The 21,943-nt window shown below is 45.5% G+C and overlaps 1 protein-coding gene across 2 annotated transcripts in view; it reads left to right on the forward strand.

Moving 5' to 3' along the window:
- The window catches only part of ARHGAP42 (Rho GTPase activating protein 42), a 178,117-nt gene that overhangs the window by 101,541 nt on the left and 54,633 nt on the right, over window positions 1-21,943 (forward strand). For both annotated transcript variants that reach the window (XR_013392512.1, XM_028726131.2), the window contains exons 5-7: window positions 5,179-5,280; window positions 8,567-8,677; window positions 17,560-17,664. Coding sequence is in view for 1 of the 2 variants with exons in the window: in XM_028726131.2 (XP_028581964.2) it covers window positions 5,179-5,280; window positions 8,567-8,677; window positions 17,560-17,664 (318 nt within the window). In the remaining variant the exon portion in view is untranslated. The remainder of the gene's footprint in view (window positions 1-5,178; window positions 5,281-8,566; window positions 8,678-17,559; window positions 17,665-21,943) is intronic.

The raw sequence follows: 21,943 nt of genomic DNA on the forward strand, positions 1-21,943 counted from the left end.
GTTCGAAAGCACGTCAAAGTACAAGTAGATAAATAGGTGCTGCTCTGGCGGGAAGGTAAACGGCGTTTCCGTGCGCTGCTCTGGTTCGCCAGAAGTGGCTTCGTCCTGCTGGCCACATGACCCGGAAGCTCCCTCGGCCAATAAAGCGAGATGAGCACCACAACCCCAGAGTCAGTCATGACTGGACCTAATGGTATGGGGTCCCTTTATCTTTACCTTTAAGGGACCCTCAAAGCCATCTTTTCCTACCCCCTTCAATGTAGGAATACGCAGCTGCCCCATACGGGGGGATCGAACCTGCAACCTTGGCATTATCAGCACCATGCTCTAACCCGCTGAGCTCCCATCTTTCCCCGAAAGTAAGATATCCCCCCAAAATAAGACCTACAGTGGTACCTCGGGTTAAGTACTTAATTCGTTCCGGAGGTCCGTACTTAACCTGAAACTGTTCTTAACCTGAAGCACCACTTTAGCTAATGGGGCCTCCTGCTGTGCCGCCGGAGCCCAATTTCTGTTCTTATCCTGAAGCAAAGTTCTTAACCCAAGGTACTATTTCTGTGTTAGCGGAGTCCGTAACCTGAACCGTATGTAACCTGAAGCGTATGTATCCTGAGGTACCACTGTAATACATTCCAAGTGACGAAAAAGCAGGTGAGGAGCTGGTGGATCAGGGCCAGTGAAAAGTGTGGCCTGAGGAGGAGCCATTCCTTAGAGGGAGTCTAGGGGACGGGGACGACAAAGAGAGAAGCTCCCAGACTTGAGGCTTCCCACCCTTGTTCCATAAGATTAGTCAACCTACTCAAAAATGTCGCTGGCTTTTTTACAAGGTAAATCCCTTGATATGCTTTTGATTCCACCCCCCCTCGTATCTCTTTCATTGGTGGTTCTGCATGAACTTTCACATGTGCTGGGCATGAGGTTGACCTGAAAATCATTGGCAATTCTACGGTACTTGCTGACCTATCGGTTTGGAAGCCTGGCTTAAAAAAATAATAATAATAAATTATAGCGTTCCTGGAATATTTGTCCAAGTCATTTATTTTTTAAAAGCCAGAAGGGTCTGGCTCGCTAGCATTTTATGGAGAGATTCCCAGCAGTTCCATCATGTCCGAAATAAAAATGAAGATGTAAATTCAGTCGAAACGGCTGAGCGATGGCTCAGGCACCGGCTGCAATTGTTCTCGTTCTTCCCCATCTCGGGTCGTTTGAAAGAGGAATGTTGGCATGTGGTAAATAAGAGAAAATTAAAAAGCAGATTTGTAGCATTGCTTTCCAGTAAATGCAGCTCTCAGACCACAGGGTACCCTAGTAACAGGAAGTCATGGTTGTTAAACTTCTCTCTTTCAGAATAGCTGCTTTCAAAACAGTTTTTTTAAAAATAAAAGGTGGGATGAACTGTTGCACATATCTTAACAGGCTACCTTTTGTTTGCCTCTGTGAGGGAGGCAGGAATTTTAATTGTCTGTTAGCCATGCTTGCTAGTTCTGCATGTGGGCAGAATTTGGGCAGGAGCCAGTGTGAGATGTTGCAGAATTTCAGATGGCTCATTTATCACAGTCACAACAAATGGAATGCTTAACTGTTTGTTACAGGAGCTCATTTTGGATCGTGATTCTCAACTGTAAGTTTCACGTAAATATTGAGTGAAAGGAGCATTCAGTGAGAATTGCTTCCCTCGGGATTTCTGTTGTAATGTAGAGCTAGAGAGAGAGAGAATTCAGCCCTATCTCTTATCGCATGCATGCAAAAATGTCTGGGATTTTGAGGCTGTAATCCTGTGTCCACTTAGGGAACAGTCCGAGTCTAGCAAGATCCATGGGTTGAGTGGGTTAGAACCCAGTGGATCTCCACCTGATTTCTGAGGTTCCTCGGTTGGCTTACTTCAGCCTTTCTCAACCTGTGGGTCCCCAGATGTTGTTGGACTACAACTCCCATCATCCCTAGCTAGAAAGGCCAGAGCTCAGGGATGATGGGAGTTGTAGTCCAACAACATCTGGGGACCCACAGGTTGAGAACTGCTGGCTTACTTCCATCTGAAGCTTTTATCTATCACATGTGTTTACACATTGTGGTCTAGGCTATATCACAGGAAGATTATCCTGCCTCAAAGCGGGACACTGCTCTAGATCAGAGATGGGGGACCTGCAGCTCTCCAGATGTGGCTGTCTGGCAGTGAGGGAACTGCCAGAAGGCCATCAGAGCTGGACTTCAGTGTCCGGGCTGAATGATGGGGGTGGAGACTCTCCTTCAGGTATCCTGGGCTGAGGCCATTTAGGGCTTTAAAGGCTTTGAATCGTGCTCAGAAACGTACTGGGAGCCAATGCAGATCTCTCAGGACCGGTGTTATGTGATCCCAGCGGCCACTCCCAGTCACCAGTCTAGCTGCCGCATTATGGACAAATTTCAGGATTATATATCAACATTTCTGTGGTTTTCGTTGTTGTTTTTTATATTGTTCAAATTGCTGTTGCCCTGTAGCTAGTTCTGTATTCCTCTGTATGTTTCGCCATGCGTAGTTGGAAGAAATGTGAAATTATGGGCTTTGCCTGAGAAAAACCCAAGGTGAGGGTCTGGATAAGAAAATGTCCTGGAGGGGGACAAGATTAAAAACTCAAAACCCCCAGAAGCAGCCAACTTGTTCCTCCTTGCAAAGAGGTGTGAGTTGCATGTAGAAGAAAAGAAGTGTTTGTCCCATGCCTCCGACCCATTCATCCGGGGAGTTCCTTGCACATTGTCATTTCCTGTCCTCCGGAAAAATGCAACGTCTCTTAGTCCCCAAATGGATCAGTGCACCTGTGGGTGGTAGTTGTTGGGAATCGCAATCAGGGCATCTAGCTGGCCACTAAAGTACTAGACTAGGCGGGCTTTTTGCCTGATCCCAGCAGAGCCCTTTTTATGGAGGTAGGACATTCTGTTGATTTTTTTCCCCCTCACCAGAAAGCTCCTCTGGGCATGTTGGCAGGACTTGATGCCATGAATGGGACAGGTCAGCAGCCAACATTGCTCTAGGCCAAACCCACATGTCTGGCTCAGGACTCTGATGCCGGCTGAGTTAGAAGCTTCGAGGGCTGAGGGCTGCACTTTGTGTGCAGGGGGATCTCCATCTCCTCAAAGCTAGGAGGATGGCCTAGGACCCATGTACCTACCGGACCGCCTCTCCTGTTATGCCCCGCAGAGGACCTTAAGGCCCACAAATGACAACACTTTGGAGGTCCCAGGTCGCAAGGTGGTTAGATTGGTCTCACCTAGGGCCAGGGCCTTTTCAGTACTGGCCCCAACTTGGTGGAATGCTCTGTCACAAGAGACTATGGCCTTGCAGGACTTGACATCTTTCTGCAGGGCCTGCAAGACAGAGCTTTTCCGCCTGGCCTTTGGTTTGAAGTCAGTCTGACCCTTACGTTTCCCTCCCCTTATGGTTTTGATCTATGGGCTACTTTTAAAATGAGGCTGCATTTTAAATTGCATTTTAACCTGTATTTTAAATTGGTTTGTTTTTTTCTTATTATGTTTTTACTGTAATTTTACTGGTGTTAGCTGCCCTGAGCCCGGCTCTGGCTGGGGAGGGCAGGGTATAAATAAAATTTATTAATTTATTATTTTATAAATAATAATATTATTATTTATTAAATCTGCATTGGCATCTGCTGAAACGCCTTCCTCCTTTTAAGAAGCAAAGGGCTTCCGATATATATCTTAACCTGATGTATATCCATGTTGCATTAAAAATGTACCATGAGGATATTTGATTTTTTTAATCATATGAAGGACAAATATGCAATAGGCTGTGGTTATGCATGAATTTATTTCCTTGCTTTCTAAAAACCACCCTGCAGTGTTGGGAAGGGGGCTCCCATCTTACAAAGATAATGATAATTAGAGTTTTGTTCCAACCTTGAACATTTCCAGACACGTGTGTTGTGTGTGGCACTGCTATGTCAATATATAGGGACAGATAGAGCGTGAGAATTTATGGTAGCAGAAAGCAGCTCTCCCATCAAATGAGACTTTGCAGTGCAGGGTTGGGAGTTAAGTCATAAGGAAGGTTTATTAGCAATGTTTGCTAGAGGGCCTTCACTTCTGGAGGGCAGTTTGCAGCTTCCTGGGCAGCTGTCATACTTGTCAAGATGCCTGTTGTCTTTCTCCTTAGGCACAATCCCCACTGGTCTCTGTCACCTGTGCAAGTCGCAGCATGGACTAAATGGGACTGTGCAGCGATGAATCTGTAGACCTTGGGGATGGAAAGGTCCTAAGAGTGGGAAAGAAGTTAATGATGCATAGTGTGAAAAATGTGATTAGGAACGATGAAGAAATATCGAATATGGGCATGTACACAGCGGATCTCCCTTGGCAATGAGGAACCTCTGTATTTAAGAAGAGGATTCCCACTACAACAGTATTACAGTCATACCTCGGGTTACAGACACTTTGGGTTGTGCGATTTCAGGTTCTGCACCGCGCCGAACCCAGAAGCATCAGAACGGGTTACAGTGGTGCCTCGCAAAACGAAATTAATCCGTTCCGCGAGTCTCTTCGTCTTGCGGTTTTTTCGTCTTGCGAAGCACGGCTATTAGCGGCTTAGCGGCTATTAACGGCTTAGCGGCTTTAAGAAAAAGGAAACAAACTCGCAAGAACTCGCAAGACGTTTCGTCTTGCGAAGCAAGCCCATAGGGAAATTCGTCTTGCGGAACGACTCAAAAAACGGAAAACCCTTTCGTCTAGCGAGCTTTTCGTCTTGCGAGGCATTCGTCTTGCGGGGCACCACTGTACTTCTGGGTTTCAGCGCTTTGCGCATGTGCAGAAGTACCGAATCACAACCCGTGTGTATGCAGATGTGGCGCTGCAGGTTGCGAACGCTGCGGGTTGCGAATGTGCTTCCCGCACGGATCACTTTCTCAACCCGAGCGTCCACTGTACTTCCTTGTTTATTTATTTTTTACATTTTTACGATTCCTAGTAATGGGGGTCAGTGATTAACAAACGTTGATTATGTATTGGTGTTTCTTGACTTGGTTTCATTTCCCTTCCCAAGAATTGGGGTTGGGGTTGATGAGAACTTCATAAGCTCCATGAAGGGATCTGTGAAGTCAGATGTTTGGGGATCCCGGGTTGAGAAGTCTTTTCTTCAACACGTTCGATTCTAGTTTCCTGTTCTTTACCTTGGAATGTCTTGTTTTCCAGGAAGGAAAGAAGAAGTTTGATAAAGAAAGTGAAAAGTATTATTCAACCTTAGAGAAGCACTTAAATTTATCTGCCAAGAAGAAGGAATCACACCTGCAAGACGTAAGCTCTTTACCATGGGGGCTTTTATTTTATTATTTTTTTATTTGCATTAATAAGGAGGGGGGAAGGGGAAGGATCAACGAGGGTAAGTGACGATCACCTCCTGAATTTATGTAGAACGGTCATCCATGCTTCTGTTCAGAGATTTGGCGTACATATAAACGACTTGCATATGGATTTTAAATATATGTTTAAATATAATGATAAATTTGTCACTCTACTTCATTTGTTGATTAGTTGCCTTTTTAGATCACCCTTTCTCCCAAAAGCAGCCCAGGGTGATGTACAATAAAAATAAATAAAAATGCAAAATACACACCATAAATAAGATTTAACTTAGTAGTGTCCTCTGATCAATAATGGAATCCAATCCAGTAGACCAGGCATAGGCAAACTCGGCCCTCCAGATGTTTTGGGACTACAACTCCCATCATCCCTAGCTAACAGGACCAGTGGTCAGGGATGATGGGAATTGTAGTCTCAAAACATCTGGAGGGCCGAGTTCCCCTATGCCTGCAATTGACTTATCTATTTCCAGGATTTACAGCAAAAGAGTGAGATTACGCAGTTTGTGTTGTTTGCCGTTAACCTGCCTGTCTAAACACAATAATGAATTATCATCTGAGGATTATGGGATGTTGTTCATGCCGGCACCCTTGCCTTTTTATTTTGCATATTTTTAGGCCACCCGTAGCACAGTTACACAATACTATTACGCAGCACAGCACAGCACAGCACAGCACAATCAATCTATAAAGTCAGCAGTAAGAAATTAAACAACAGTCAGACCCAAAAACATTAACAGCAGCTTTCCAGAAGGTTTGCAATGCTGAGGTCTGGTAAGACGTTCCATAGATGTTGGGTCTGGTTGACAGGTGTGATGGTCTACAAAACACCAACTCAACTGTTTCTACCTTCCCAGTGTGGGATTTTGTGTGTGTCATGTTTTGTATAACATTATTGGCTGATTGTGTAGAATAATACTCCCTTCTGCTCCATACTCTTCACATTTGGCTGCTCTACAAAACCATTTTCACCATCCATAATATTCCCCTTAGCACATCAAGAACATTTCCTGTCCCACCCAAAAAATAAAAATATTCGTATAAATCCCCATTCATTTAAATCAAACTCTCACCTTGTACCTAAAAGTTCCCATCATTCCTTTAAAATCTTCATGCCTTAGAACTGCAGACATCCCTTTCTCTCTATCCTAAGCCTGGCTGTGTCACTTAAGAGTCTGTTACAGATTTTTGCTGCTACTGGACTCACAGTGGGCCTTGAACTGGTTGGCCCCAGAAAAGTCAGGCGAATGGCACCCTCCAGCTCTGGTCAAATAGAAGGAAGATCATTCTGTCCACTAAGGAAGTTTCTTTAAAATTAGCAGAGGCAGGTAGCGTGATGCTTCACAAAGGGTTCTGGAAAGCGTCTTGCTGGGATAGTTAGCATCCAGGAGACTTAATTCTTGCTGCTGTTGACTGCCATAAACTCAACCTCGAATAGTTGCCGGAACTGATAACTGACCCATCCCAAGTTTCCTCAAACAGCCAAGTTCCCTCAGCTGTTCATTTCCTCTGTCCCTCTATCTCCAACCTCCTAACACTGAACAAATACAGTTTCGTCCATCTAGCCTAGTACAGTGGTACCTTGGTTTACAAACTAAATCCGTTCCGGAATTCCGTTCTTAAGCCAAAGCGTTCTTAAACCAAGGCATGCTTTCCCATAGCAGCGGGGGACTCAATTTACAAATGGAGCACACTCAATAGGAAGAGGAACATGTTCTGCTTCCAAGACAAAGTTCACGAACCAAAAACACCTACTTCTGGGTTTGCAGCGTTCTTAATCCAAGTTATTCATAAACTAAGCAAGAAGATCAAACCTATCCATTCTTAAGGAAATCAGCCCTGAGTCACTGGAAGGAAGGACAGATCCTGAAGCTGAGGCTCCAATACTTAGGGCACCTCATGAGAAGAGAAGACTCCCTGGAAAAGACCCTGATGTTGGGAAAGATGGAGGGCACAGGGAGAAGGGGACAACAGAGGACGAGATGGTTGGACAGTGTTCTCGAAGCTATTAACATGAGTTTGAGCAAACTGCGGAAGGCAGTGGAAGACAGGAGTACCTGGCATGCTCTGGTCCATGGGGTTATGAAGAGTCAGACACGACTAAACCACAACAAAGCTGCTCTTAAACCAAGGTACCACTGTACTGTCGACTCTGGCTTGCAGCAGTTATCCAGGGCATCAAGCAGAGAGCTCTCGCCCATCACCTGCTTACCCGATCCTTTCAACTAGAGGAAGGATTAAGAGCGTAAGAAGAGCCTGCTGAATCAAGGCGATGGCCAATTAGTCCGTACTGTTTTCACAGTGGCCAACCAAATGTCTCAATGGGAAGCTGCAACCCCACATGCTTAATTGAACTTGAGGCCGTCCGCATGGTTCCGAAGAGTTGGGGGGGGGGGAGGGCTGGATTCCACTCATGCCGAGAATCCCATCTCTTTTAAAATTCACTGCTGTTCTGTTTATTTGTTACTGCTACCTCCATGTTATAAGCAAGAGGTTGTAACGTACTTGTAAAAGGCTGTTTTATGGACTTGGAATTAGGTCTTCATTATTACTCACTAAACAGATGTCTGCGTGGTGAAATCAACTGCAAGCAGGGGGGGAAAGAAGTTGTTTTGTTACCTGCGCGTACCGGATTTACACATACAGAATTCTCACTGGGGCATAATTCTGTCTCTGTTAATGGCAGGGAAAATAGAAGCACTTGCCATTAAAGAGCAAGTTGGAATGTGTTTCATAACATACTTCACAGCCAATCATGGTCTGGCTAAGTAGAGTTAAGTGCTTATTTTACTCTTGAGTTTGAATAAAACCTTTCTCCCTGCAGGGGGTTTCTATGGATTATTTATAAAATTGCAGTATCTGAACAACAATTACATTGAAATAGAGCGCAAGAACTCTGAATATAGTGTTGGTAGAGAATTGTCTTTTCATTTGAGCCTAGTTATATAAATGCATGTGTTTGGATACTTTCTTAACCAGAATGACTAGCTGTCTTTTTCCATAATAGATGCAGGTTTCTGGAAAGCATTGTTTCACATGTGAAAAATAAATACAAACTGTGTAAATTACCGCTGTGTTTTTTGCACTTTGGGGTTTGTTTGTTTTTTAAAGTTTTGTGGATTTTTAGCTGCATTTTATTAGTACCGTTATTGTGTACCTGGCTTTTATATAGTTAAATGGTAAATAAATGAACGCTTTATTCTATTTCTCTTTTATTTTAGGCAGACACACAGATTGACCGAGAACACCAAAACTTTTACGAAGCGTCGTTAGAATATGTCTTTAAAATCCAAGAAGTGCAAGAGAGAAAAAAGTTTGAATTTGTTGAGCCCGTAAGTTTTTGTGGTTACCAAAGTAGAAATATAAACAAAGAATGAAGCAATTGCACAACCCAAACTTACAGTATGTGATATATCACAATATATATGCATATACTGTACATTTAAACATTTTTTAATAGTTGTGTTACACTTCCTTTCTTGTAAGTTAGTGTGGTTTAAAATTCCTATCCTCAAAACTATTTTTGTATCTATCTGTCTGCCGATGAGCTTGTCTGTACGTGAAAATCCTTCACGTTGCAAAAAATTCTGTGGTTGGTTCATTCTTCATTTATGTAGAGGGTCCAACATGTCTAGAAAGCCTTCCCAATTCTGCACTGAGGCTAGGTGTTGCAGAGAAAGAATTGTTATGGCACAGAAGGGATCATTTCAGGCATAATGTTAAGTCATTGGCTGTGCTGAGATAAAGGTAAAGGTACCCCTGACTGTTAGGTCCAGTCGCGGACGACTCTGGGGTTGCTCGCTCATCTCACTCTATAGGCCAAGGGAGCCAGCGTTTATCCGCAGACAGCTTCCAGATCATGTGGCCAGCATGACTAAGCTGCTTCTGGCAAACCAAAGCAGCGCACGGAAACACCGTTTACCTTCCCGCCAGAGTGATACCCATTTATCTACTTGCACTTGACGTGCTTTCAAACTGCTAGGTGGGCAGGAGCTGGGACTGAACAACGGGAGCTCACCCCGTTGTGAGGATTCGAACCGCTGACCTTCTGATTGGCAAGCCCTAGGCACTGTGGTTTAGACCACAGTGCCACCCGCGTTGGCTGTTTTGAGATAGCACATTGCAAATCCTGCAAACCATCGTTCGAAGGACTGGAAATCAGCTTTCTTCTCATGTCTCACCACCACTCTATCCTCTGTCAGTATTGTTATCCTGATGTAGATGGCAGACCATGGCTTAGATCTGCTTATCTGATTTCTTTTTCCATCTGGTGAACGTTCTCACTTCTGAGTCACATGGGTCTCTGCAGGCAGACCAGCAGGCCTCATTATGGTTTGTCAACTCAGATATCACACCAAGCCGCATTTAGCACAAACTACAATTGCAAGCCTACTTTAAATGTACATCATTGCTTCCAGAACTGACTTGCTGGCTGATCGCAAATGGTGGTTTTTTTTTCAAATTCATACATCATGACAAACCACGGGTCAGCTGCTTTCATTATAGTTTAATGCGACGCCTGAACTAAGTCAGCTTATTTACCTCACTAAGGAACTCAAAATTTGCTCCTGAAGAACCCTCAGGTTCCCAGGAACAGAGTTCTGGAAAACCACTGACTTAAACCCGCAGTTTATGCATTTAAAGTGGAATATATGGGTTAATTAAAGAAGGGAATTTATCAGAAGCCGTCAAAGGCCTGTTCTGAACAATAATCTCCGTTCCTTGAATGGTCACGTAAAAGTTTCCTCATCCAGCATGGAATGAAATTGCAGACAACTTGCCATCTATCTGCATGACATTTTAATGACTTGCGCTTTAGCAGTGTTGTCTGTGCAACACATGACATAACGTAAAAATTTCATAATGTAAAAATTGGCTCAGAATGCCTAACCAAGGCATTAGTCTTCAAACTTCAATAAATCTGTTTGACCTTTTATTAAAGAAGTAAAAGAAAGGGAGAGTATGGAAGTTATTAAAAAATATGGAACTGCTAAGGAAGGGCTAAGCAACATTTGATTGCCTCATCATGGCTGAAATCCTAGGCATACTTACCTGGGAGTAAGTCCAGTTGAATTCAGTGGGGCTTGCTTCACTCTCAAAGGCTGCACTCCTGTGCACACTTACTTTGGAGTATGTAAGCATACTTAAGATGCTTACATAGAGAGAGCTAATGCACTCATGTCCTCCTGGGGTTTTCATAGGTACATGTTTAGCTGCTTTGAGAACTAGTGGATTGAGTAGATGAGACCAATAGTGGGTCCAACTGTCAAGATGGCAGTTTCTGCACCTTCTGGAGAGGAAAATGAGTGGCAGACGGGGCTCATCAATCTGGGAAGGCAGCCCATCTAGGAGAAGGAAAATTCTGCTCCTAAACTTTGACCACCTTGTGAGACATCTCCAGGAGTAATAATAATAATAATTTATTATTTATACCCCGCCCATCTGGCTGGGTTTCCACAGCTACTCTGGGTGGCTTCTAACAGAATATTAAAATACAATAATCTATTAAACATTAAAAGCTCCCCTAAACAGGGCGGCCTTCAGATGTCTTCTATAAGTCAGATAGTTGTTTATTTCCTTGACATCTGGTGGGAGGGCGTTCCACAGGGCAGGTGCCACTACCGAGAAGGCTCTCTGCCTGGTTCCCTGTAACTTGGCTTCTCGCAGCGAGGGAACCGCCAGAAGGCTCTCGGCGCTGGACCTCAGGAGAAGAAAATGCTAAGGAGTAAAACCTACACAAATCTGGAGTGGAGTCCCAAAGGTGGTTGGATGGCGCCTTGTACGCTTCCTTCCAGAAACTCCTGATTTATTTATTTTTTACTTTTAGCAAGGAGTTAAGATATTGGACACAACTGCAGGTTTTCAAAGCAAACAAAATCAGCTCAGATTTTCCTTGACGTTCTTGTGTGTGTGTGTGTGTGTGTGTGTGTGTGTGTGTGTGTGTGTGTAACGTAAAAAAATAACCCCGCTCCTCACTTTTTAGCAGCTGCTTTATCAAAAATATTTCCTGGAAAACTGTAGCAGCCGTTCTTGCTCTTGACCCTGGCAGAAGAAGTCCATTGCTGCTGGAATGGAATGGACACTATTTAATTAAATGCAGGCAAATTTGCGTAACAATACATAGATCATAGCAAATAAACACTTAAATACACAGATGCATAGGGACGCGGGTGGCGCTGTGGGTAAAAGCCTCAGCGCCTAGGGCTTGCCGATCGAAAGGTCGGCGGTTCGAATCCCCGCGGCGGGGTGCGCTCCCGCTGCTCGGTCCCAGCGCCTGCCAACCTAGCAGTTCGAAAGCACCCCCGGGTGCAAGTAGATAAATAGGGACCGCTTACCAGCGGGAAGGTAAACGGCGTTCCATGTGCTGCGCTGGCTCGCCAGATGCAGCTTTGTCACGCTGGCCACGTGACCCGGAAGTGTCTCCGGACAGCGCTGGCCCCCGGCCTCTTGAGTGAGATGGGCGCACAACCCCAGAGCCTGTCAAGACTGGCCCGTACGGGCAGGGGTACCTTTACCTTTTACACAGATGCATGGATACTGGCAGATAACCTGCATCAGTACAAAGTAAAAGTTTTATTGATGGTAACAGACATCTCTGTTAATACTTTGCTGGCTTCATTTATAAAGCTGGCAAATGTGGGTTGGACCGGTGATCTTTCTGGGTTGGCTAATACGTGGCCTTCCAACTGTCATTGGATTCCAGCTCCCATTAGCCGCATCAATCATGGCCAATAGTCAGGGATGATGGGAGTTGCAGTTCAGCAGCACTTTGAGGCACCCTGATCTAGCCCAGTTCTGCCCACGTGAGTAGTGACTCACACAGAGTTCTTCTCCAAACCAGCTACCTGAGATCTTTTTAGGGAGATGCAGAGAATGGAATCTGAGACCTTCTGCATGCAGAGAGTCCTACAAAAGGGTCAATGCCTTTGCTGCTCACCAACTCAACAAATAGATGGAGAAGCATTTTGGCCACACATGAAGAAGAGCAGCGTTGTTACATGTCCCACTTCACTGGATTTTGCAGTGTCTGTGGAGATGGCGTACTTAGCTATAGAAGAAGAGTTTGGATTTGATATCCCGCTTTATCACTACCCTAAGGAGTCTCAAAGCGGCCAACATTCTCCTTTCCCTTCCTCCCCCACAACAAACACTCTGTGAGGTGAGTGAGGCTGAGAGACTTCAGAGAAGTGTGACTAGCCCAAGGTCACCCAGCAGCTGCAGGTGGAGGAGCGGGGAAGCGAACCCGGTTCACCAGATTACAAGTCCACCGCTCTTAACCACTATACCACACTGGTCATCTCGTGCATCAGCTTTTAAAATTAGTGGCAGCAGAAGCCTGAGGGCCAATCAGAACCATAGAATTGTAGAGTCTGGAAGACACCACGAGGGTGACCTAGTCCCAACCCCCTGCAATGCAGGGATCTTTTGCCCAACGTGGGGCTCAAACCCACGACCCTGAGATTCAGTGCCTTATGCTGGACCAGCTGAGCTGTACCTGAACTTTACACAATGGCTCTCTTTGCTCCCATTTGCAATTGAACTAGCTCTATTAAAAGGCACTTCATTTGGGCTGATGCTACATTTGTATCTGTTGATTTAGTCAGCGATGACTCGTTCACATGCGCAGGCCATGTGCTGAAAGTACATGTTGTGTGAACCCGCCCACAGTACGACTGGAGGTTGAGGAGGCTGATTTCGGCCGGTTGTGCTTTTATCAGTTGCATGTTTACCTAGGCTCTGAATCACTAAATAAATCAGAGCAATAAATCAAAGCTTATGGTAGTTTAACGCAGCCCTAGCCACGAGGGTGAGTTAGCAGCTGAGCTATGAGGACCAAGGGAAAATGACAACATCTGAAGCCTGCAAAACGTCCTTTATTTATTTTTATGTAGTGTTGGTGACCCTGAGATTCTTTGGTCATCTCATTCTCACAGGAAGAAGATTGCACTTCCAGTTTGGATAGGGTAGGAATTTGACCTCTAGCCTTTAATTCGTCAAAAAGTTACTGTCTTCCTGGTTCATGTATTTATTTTAAAAATACAGATAGCTCGAAAGATCCTTGGTTATCCAGTCTTAAGTTGATTTTGTTGGTGATCTGGAATATAGGGATGAGGGGAGAGAGAGAGAGATTGGTGTTTTCTAACAATCAAATGAGCCACGGTTTTGCTTTAAGGATAATGGACCCTGAATCTTGCTTAGCGCTTGTTTTCTGCAGGGCAAAAGTGTTTTAAACAGCTGCATAACACGTTAATGGATTAGATTCAGAGTTGGTCCTACTTAAAGTGGACCTGTTAAGCTCAATGGGACTTAGTCATGAGTAATTTGATTCCCATTGGTTTTAGTGGATCTGCTCTTAAGTATTACTCTGGATTAAACCCAGAATCTCTTACCCTCATGGTTATGCTCAGCGAAGCTTCCTCTGGCACTGAAGGGCAGTAATGGAAACAGATTCACCAGCCAGGCATTGGTGAAAAATGGCAATCCTGAATTCAGATGCACCAATGAATCCTGAATTCACTGGGGTCATCAAACCCAGTAACTGTGTCTGGACAAAACACGAATCTATGGTTGATTGTTACAGGAAGCCTAGGTGAGCCTCAGTCGTGCATGCTTTCTCTCTCTCCTCTCCACTAAGAGGGGGAGAGCATAAGCAGCTTGCTTCTATTTTGAATTAACCACAGTTTAGTGTTACATCTGAACCGTAAACTGCATCTAGTTAACCTATAAAATATAGTTTATTGAAACACGTTGGCTTCATAAACCAAGGTTTGAAGTTGGCTTGTTTCGGCAAACCATAGTTAAGACTAACCAGGCGCAGTTTAGGGTAGGAATGTCACACTAAACTGTGGTTCATTCCAAATGGAAGCAAAACAGAAGTTTCTGCTCTCCTTGCAGCTGCACCAAGGAGGGGACTGTGCTAGCCTAAGACTTGTCTGGGCTCATTCCATAAGAATTATCCATTGTTTATTGTTGTGTCTGAATGCAGCCTGTAGACGTCTGGCCAGATCTGACTTAAAGCACTAATTAAAAACAGCTGTATTTAAAACAAAGCTACCAATAAAAATTTCTCTCAGGGCCACAACTGATCTTATGCATACCAGGTAACATTACCCCCTGTTGGCCCTTTTAAAAAAAACAACGGCAGCAGAAAAGCCACTTCCAGAGGAGCAGTTAGGTCTGGAATAATGATACTTTCCTTGCCATTTATTTGCCTAACTTCAGATTGCCCTCCCCAGGGGCTTTGCCCCATGTCCTGGAATTTGGAGTGGGTGGGTAGAATAATTGAGAAACAGCAGGGAGAAAGAGTTCATTTATTTATCTGAAAGTATTTTAACCCTGCCCATCCTTGCCAAGGAGATCGCAGGGCAGGATCCAGTCAGTTTGCATTTAAGCAAACCTTTGCCTCCCCTGCTTTTACTGTCCAAAACACCACTTGGAACTGGTGTTTCCTTTCCCGAATTAAATGAAGTGGAACTTTGGGTCCTCAAATACAGTCTTTTGCATCCTCCCTGGGTTCCTTCTCTTCCAGGTGCCTCCCTGGCTCTCCCTGTTGCTTGAGGAGCCTGGTGAAGAGCAAGGCCACGTCTGCAGGGTGGAGAAGCTGGGTATTTGCTTATTGGGTGAATCACTGGCGAAGGCCATTCACACTTTGCACAGGCGCACTCAGTGAAGTCTGCAGAGCTCGAGAGAATTCTCAGTTTTCACACCTTCCATCTTTCAGGCTAAAAGTGGGGGCCTTGAGGGTCAAACTAGATGCAGTAGAGACAATTGCAGTGGTTTCTGTCTGCCCCATTTCCATTTTGAACAGGAATTCCAAAACGCCCTTTCTCCAAAACTCCCTTTCAAGCTGAGGTGGAAGGAAAATGCCACATTCAATGACATTCCTGCTGCCCGAGAGCCTCTGGAAATCTGAGACTGAATACTAGTGAAGGCTGAAATGTTTCTTTTTTCTTTTGCTTCTATATATATAATTTTTGTTAGTTTTTTTTTAACATATCATTTTCAACCGTAATTAAACATACTTTTACATCTTATTCAAATTTTTGACTTCCATCAATCCTGTCTGAAAATTTTCCAATCTAATCTCTCAGTATGCATTTCTCATCATCCCTATTACATTTCAAACTCATAACCAATATCTCTATCTTTTTCTACTTTGTAACACTTCGTATATTTCTCCTTACAAAACTTCTTGTAGTCCTACTAGCGTAATTTGTTGATTACAGTTGCTCTTCAAATGATTAATATACTTATTCCAATCTTCTGTAAATCTCTGGTCCTGCAGGTCTCGAATCCTTCCTGTCATTTTGTCCAATTCTGGATAGTCCATTAATTTCGTCTGCCATTCTTCTTTCGTGGGAATTTCTTCTTGTTTCCATTTCTGGGCTAACAATACTCGAAGGCTGAAATGTTTCACTTGTGTTGAGAAATATTTCGAACCTCTTAGCACACACTGAGCATCTCAGTAGATTATCTCCAGCAGGTAAACTAAGCAGTACATATGCAGCTCTGAACATTATGGCTGGAGCATCGTACACACTGACCACATGGATGGGTTGACATATACACCAGCCCTTCTCCTGAAAAAAACAAAATGAAATGTGTTTGGGGCTATGACACCGGAAACCTTGCTTGCTCAAACAAATAACTCATATTAACTTTTGGTATAGGGAATTGAATGCTTCGTGTTAAGTTTGACATTGCTGCCATCTAGTGCCAGTAAGTCTTTTTCTTCAGTACAGAACAGGTTTGTTTTGTTTTTTTAATGATAGTAATAACAAAGCAGTTTTTGATCTGAAGGTGGCAGCAGTACTTGAATGGTGTTCCTGGAGGGTATAATAGCAAGATGGGCTACCAGGAGATTCAGAAAGCTTGGTGTTTGCATTTTTTGGACCTTCTGCTGGCCCTGGAGCATTATTAGTAAGACTGAAAGGTTTACTTGACAGGTTTGCCCGCAGATTAAAAACCGGGCCTCTGTTTAAATGGCAAAGCAAACTAAGTAAACAAAATCTCTTTTGCAGTTTGTTCTCTTGATAGGTTGCCAGATACATCACCTGCATTATCCCTGGGCCAGATTTGATTGAAACTAAATTTAAAGGCATCCTCCCGCCCCCCCCCCCTCGGAGTTTGCTGTTAGTTTTGAAAATAAAAATAAAGAAAATAAAAATACCCCGCCCATCTGTCTGGGTTTCCCCAGCCACTTTGGGCAGCTTCCAACAAAATACAATAAAACAGCAAACATTAAAGACTTCCCTAAGCAGGACTGCTTTCAGATGTCTTCTAAATCAAAATTCACATTTTTAAACCCACTCATCTCTCAGGCTCCCGGGTATGTGCATCTTTCTCTTCTGCACCTTTTTTGTCCCTGTTTCAAACTCCCCCGTGTCTTTCCTCTTCGTGCCTTTGCTCCAGTCCATCTTCCACTCCTTTTCTTGACCCGTTGTGGTTGTAGACCATGGGCGTAGCCAATCAAGTAAATCAACAAAAATACATAACTAACTCAGGTTCTCCCCCCTCCAACATGAAGCCTGCCGTGCCCCCCCCCCCCAAAAAAATAAATCCTGGCTACGCCCATGTTGTAAGCTCTTGCCTGATCCTTTTGCAGCATCAAAAGCAGTTGGCAAAATGGCTGAAAGGGGCTTCACCAGCACTGTAAACCACCCTTGGCACATTACAATAACCACAACTTATGTTCTTCCCATTGAAAGTAAATTCTGCCCTCTCCAAAGCTATCCTAAGAGTTCTCTGTTGCATGCCTGCTTCATATGTGCATTTGTGTGTGCGTGCCCCAAACAATGTGGATCTCAAATTTCTGAAAGAGCACCTCCTTCCCTTTTGATGAGTTGATCAATTAAGATCAGTGGAGGAGACCCTTCTGCCGCTTGTGAGTTTTTGCGGGGAAGCAAGCAGCTCTTGAGAGGGCCTTTTTGGTGATGGCCCCAAGAATGCGTAACGCCTTCCTGGCACCGTCTCTTTACAGCTTCTGTTGGTTGCTGAAGAGGCATGTCTTTTCCATGGCCCTTGAAATTTACTGATTTGGGAATTCTCCCTGTAATGCGTTGCATGGAATTATTGTTCTGGGATTGTGGGTGGTTTGTGTTTTTTTACTGTTTTAATTGTGTTTTATATGCTGTAACTTGCCCTGGGACCTTCTGGTGAAGGGCAGATAAGGAAAACAATTAATAACGGATGGTACATTTTTCTTCCCTTTCAGCTTTTGGCCTTTCTTCAGGGATTATTTACCTTTTACCACGAGGGATATGAGCTGGCCCAGGAGTTTGCACCATACAAGCAACAGCTGCAGTTCAACTTGCAGAATGTAAGGAGGAGCGGCGTTTATCACAGCTTCTCAGATCACTGAACTCCAGCATTAACGAAAGCCTTGCTCTGTTGCGAGGCTAAAATCTCTTGAAAACAAATCAAGGGAGCTCATGCATAAATGCAATATGCTTCATTTGTATTGCTTAGTCACGCTGATTTTCACCTGCCTGCCTTGGGTGGGGAATCCAGTTATCGATTTCACGTCTCTACGCTTTGAATTAGTACAACTTGCGCTGCCCCCAATTCAGATAAACAACCCAATTCGAGATGTCCAGTACGTTAAACGGACTTAAGCAAAAGGATGTATAAACCCTGCCCTGTGCACAGAGGTAGACAGACGGGGTCACTCTAGCTCGTTGGTAGAGCATGAGACTCTTAATCTCAAGGTCGTGGGTTTGAGCCCCACTTTGAATGGGGAGGACAACTCTATGCTTAGCCCATCCAATTTTGGAGCCAAGCAAGGCCCAATTTTAATGGCCCTATAAATGATCAAAATCAAATAAATTTTGCATATTTTTCCTTCTTTAGCTTGCTTTTCTTCAAAGAAAAGAAGAAGCTATTTTGCTGTTTTGCTAGACATTTGGAATAGGAGAGAGCTATACAGGCCATAGAAGCCCCATCCCAGCCAAAAAGGTTTTTTTAAAAAAATTTAAATCCAGCCACCCTTTGTGCTCCTGAAAGCCAGAGCCATTGCTCACACTTCTAAGCACACGCTTGTAATATAGCCATAACGGCAAGCAGATACATGATCTGAAAATAAATAAAAGATAATTTAAAATCAAGGTTTCCAGGCAGCAAAATGTTACAGTCTGATGTCTGCGATTCCCTTTCTTGCACTTCCATAGAATTGCAGCATTCACCCAGTCCTGCTCAACAAGGGGCTGAAATAATAATATTACCGTATTTTTGGCCCTATAGGACGCACTTTTCCCCCTTCAAAAATGAAGGGGAAATGTGTGTGCGTCCTATGGGGCGAATGCAGGCTATCGCTGAAGCCTGGAGAGCGAGTGGCATCGGTGCGCACCGACCCCTCTCGCTCTCCAGGCTTCAGAAAGCTATCCGCAAGCCTTGAGAGCCCGGGGGGTTCCCGCGGGCTCGCAAGGCTTGCGGGCAGCAGCCTGCAGCCGGAGCACGGGGCGCCCTCCGGTGGACGCCCCGTGCTTTGAGAAGGTGTCCGCAAGCCTCCCGCGCCTGGCCGAAGGACCTGCCGGGCGCACGAGGCTTGGGGCGGCAGCCTGCATCCCGAAGCACGGGGTGCCCTCCGGAGGATGCCCCGTGCTTCGGGAAGGTGTCCGCAAGCCTCCCGCGCCTGGCGGAAGGTCCTGCCGGGCGCGCGAGGCTTGCAGGCAGCAGCCTGTTCTGGGGGCTGGGGTTGGGGGAAGCTCGGGCTTCCCCCGCGCCAGCCCCGCGCCTGGGGGGGGGGATATTTTTTTTTCTTTATTCCCCCCCCCCAAAAAAAACCAGGTGTGTCTTATGGGGCGGTGCGTCTTATGGGGCGAAAAATACGGTAATAAAAAGTGAGTGCAAAGCTGAATCACTGATTCAGACAGAGAAAATGAGCTTCATTTTAGACTGGGCTGGGAAGCCTCAGGACTCAGGAATCAAATGCAGCCCGCCCGCCCCCCAGGCCTCTCTTAATCTGCCCCACAGAATTTTCTGTGTGCCACATACCTCTCCCCAGACCACATCCCTCGCAACCCTACATTGCACCCTGAGCACTTGTCTCTCAGTGTGCCTGATGTCCGATGTGTCAGGCTAGAGAATAGAGAAAGGTGTGTGAGTGTGTTTAGAATGTAGCCCACTGTACAGAGGTGAAATTTGCATTCATTGCTCCGCCCACTTTTGCTCCTGGCCCCTTCCAGCAATGGCATGCAGCCCTCGGATGCCTCCCCAGGTGAGGTGCGAGGCTGTTCAGAAGGGACCGTGAGCCTTGGGATGATGAAAGAGGTTTGCCGCCCCTGATTTCAGATGACCAGCACTAAATCTTGGCTCCAGATCTAAGGAGATGGCCGCTTGGGCAAAATGTCTTCAGTGGAAAACACATACAAGCACATCTGGCGTGGGTTTGCCTTTTGGCCATTTCCCAGTGGTCCTAATCCATGCTGTTGGGTTAACAAACGGAGGTTGCATCTTCTTCCTCTTCCTCTTGTCATGGTCTGCCCAGCAATGCCAGTCTCTGGTGCTGATGTTGCCAGTGCTTCACATAATGCCGTTAATTGGAAATGCTCCCCCAGTAAGAATAGTTTAAAGGGAGAAATCTTTGGAAGCAAGCAGGGAATGACCTGCAGTCAGAATTTCAGAACCTCTCTGCAGAACCTCTTCGCGAATCCAGTCTCTGTGAAAAGTACAGAATTAATTTTTTAAACTTTCGCCCTTAACATCCAATACTGTAGGCAGTTAGAGATGGAAGAAATTTGGCTAATAAAAGCCATCTTCCATCCAGATTACATAGTTGGTTAGGAGTGGTTTCTTTCCTTTTAAAAAAAAATTCCCTGAAGGCATATAAGCTCCTAATAAGTGAAGTAAAGTGCCCACCTGTAGGAAATGTATTTATTTACTTACAGTGGTGCCTCGCAAGACGAAATTAATTCGTTCCGCAAGTCTCTTCGTCTTGCGGTTTTTTCGTCTTGCGATGCACGGTTTCCCATAGGAATGCATTGAAAATCAATTAATGCGTTCCTAGGGAAACCGCCTTCAGACCAGGTCCGGGGACAGACTGTCCCCGGACCTCTTCTGAAGGCTGGGGGGGGGGACAAGGGCTTTTCTTCCCACCCCCAGCATTTTAAAAAACCCTGGGACAGCGGAGGACTTCTCCGCTGTCCAGGCGATCTTAAAATGCTGGCGGGCGGCATTTTAAAATCGCCCCGGGACAGCGGAGGACTTCTCCGCTGTCCGGGGCGATTTAAAAGCCCCTGGGAAGGCAGGCAGGGGGGACAAAGACTTTCGCCCCCCGCCCGCCTTCAGAAGGTGTTCCCGCCCCCCACCCAGCTTCGCAGCAGCGCTACGAAGCCCGGCGGCTGGGGCAGGTGTTCCCGCCCCCCCCACCCCGCTTCGGAGCAGCGTTCCGAAGCGGGGTGGCTGGGGCCGGTGTTCCCGCCCCCCGCCCGGCTTCGCAGCAGCGCTACAAAGCCCGCGGCTGGGGCAGGTGTTCCCGCCCCCCCACCCCGCTTCGGAGCAGCGTTCCGAAGCGGGGTGGCTGGGGCAGGTGTTCCCCCCCCCCCGTCCGGGGGCAGACCTCTTTTGAAGCAAGGGGCGGTGGGGAGAAGCGATCGCCCCGCCGCCCCTTGCTTCAAAAGAGAAGACCCGCTGTCCCCGGGGCAAGCTTCGTTTTGCGAAGCAAGCCCATAGGGAAATTCGTCTTGCGAGGCAACTCGAAAACGAAAAAACCTTTCGTTTTGCGAGTTTTTCGTCTCGCGAGGCGTTCGTCTTGCAGGGTACCACTGTACTTGACAAGATTTATGTTTCACTTAGTAAGGCTCGAGGATGTGGATAAGGGGCTCGTAAACCTCTAAGTAGTTTACATAAAACAATATGAAATATTCATGAGAAAATATTGATAAAGATCAAACGTTAAAAACTACTGGACGTAGTCCAATTCATCAATGCAAGTTTGTGTGTGTGTGTGTGTGTGTGTGTGTGTGTGTGTGTATTTACCTTCCTTCAAGGAGCCCAAGGCAGCAATTAGCAGCTTTAAAACAAATACGCACAACAAAACGACTTATGTGGGTAACAGAAATTGCTGAGTTCTTCGCTCAAACCTTCAGGTTCTGCATAGAGGTGCAGTGCCGATTTGAGGCAAAGGATTAGGAAAATGTGGGGAGCAGAATATGGCCCTTGTGGGAGTCACCTAGCACCTTTTTCTCCCTCCCAAAAAGAACCGAGGCAAATAAGAAGGTTGGGGAGGAGAGAAACGCTTTAAGAGCAATGTGATTAAGATTGTAACTAAACCCTTAACTTTTTTTAAGCACCAGGGGTCACTGTTGCTTCACGACATACAGCACGTTCTTCTCTGTACTCTTGTCGTTGCTACTCTAGTGGTGCAGGGCAATTTTTACTGTTCGTAATATGCACTGAGCCCATAGGTTCTTTAGCCAAGCCACTTAATAAGTTTCTGGGTAAAGGGGGGCTTCTAGCCACGAGCGTGCATCAGTTAGATGCACGAGTTTCAGTTGCACGGCAGGGTGATTCCATGCCCCTGTTGGACTTCTGAAAGTATCTATGCTTGCTGTTGGATTTTTGCCGCACAGGAAAAGGGGTGCTTGGGGGTAAGCGAATTT

The sequence above is a fragment of the Podarcis muralis genome, chromosome 4, assembly GCF_964188315.1.
Source record: "Podarcis muralis chromosome 4, rPodMur119.hap1.1, whole genome shotgun sequence".
NCBI lineage: Eukaryota > Metazoa > Chordata > Lepidosauria > Squamata > Lacertidae > Podarcis > Podarcis muralis.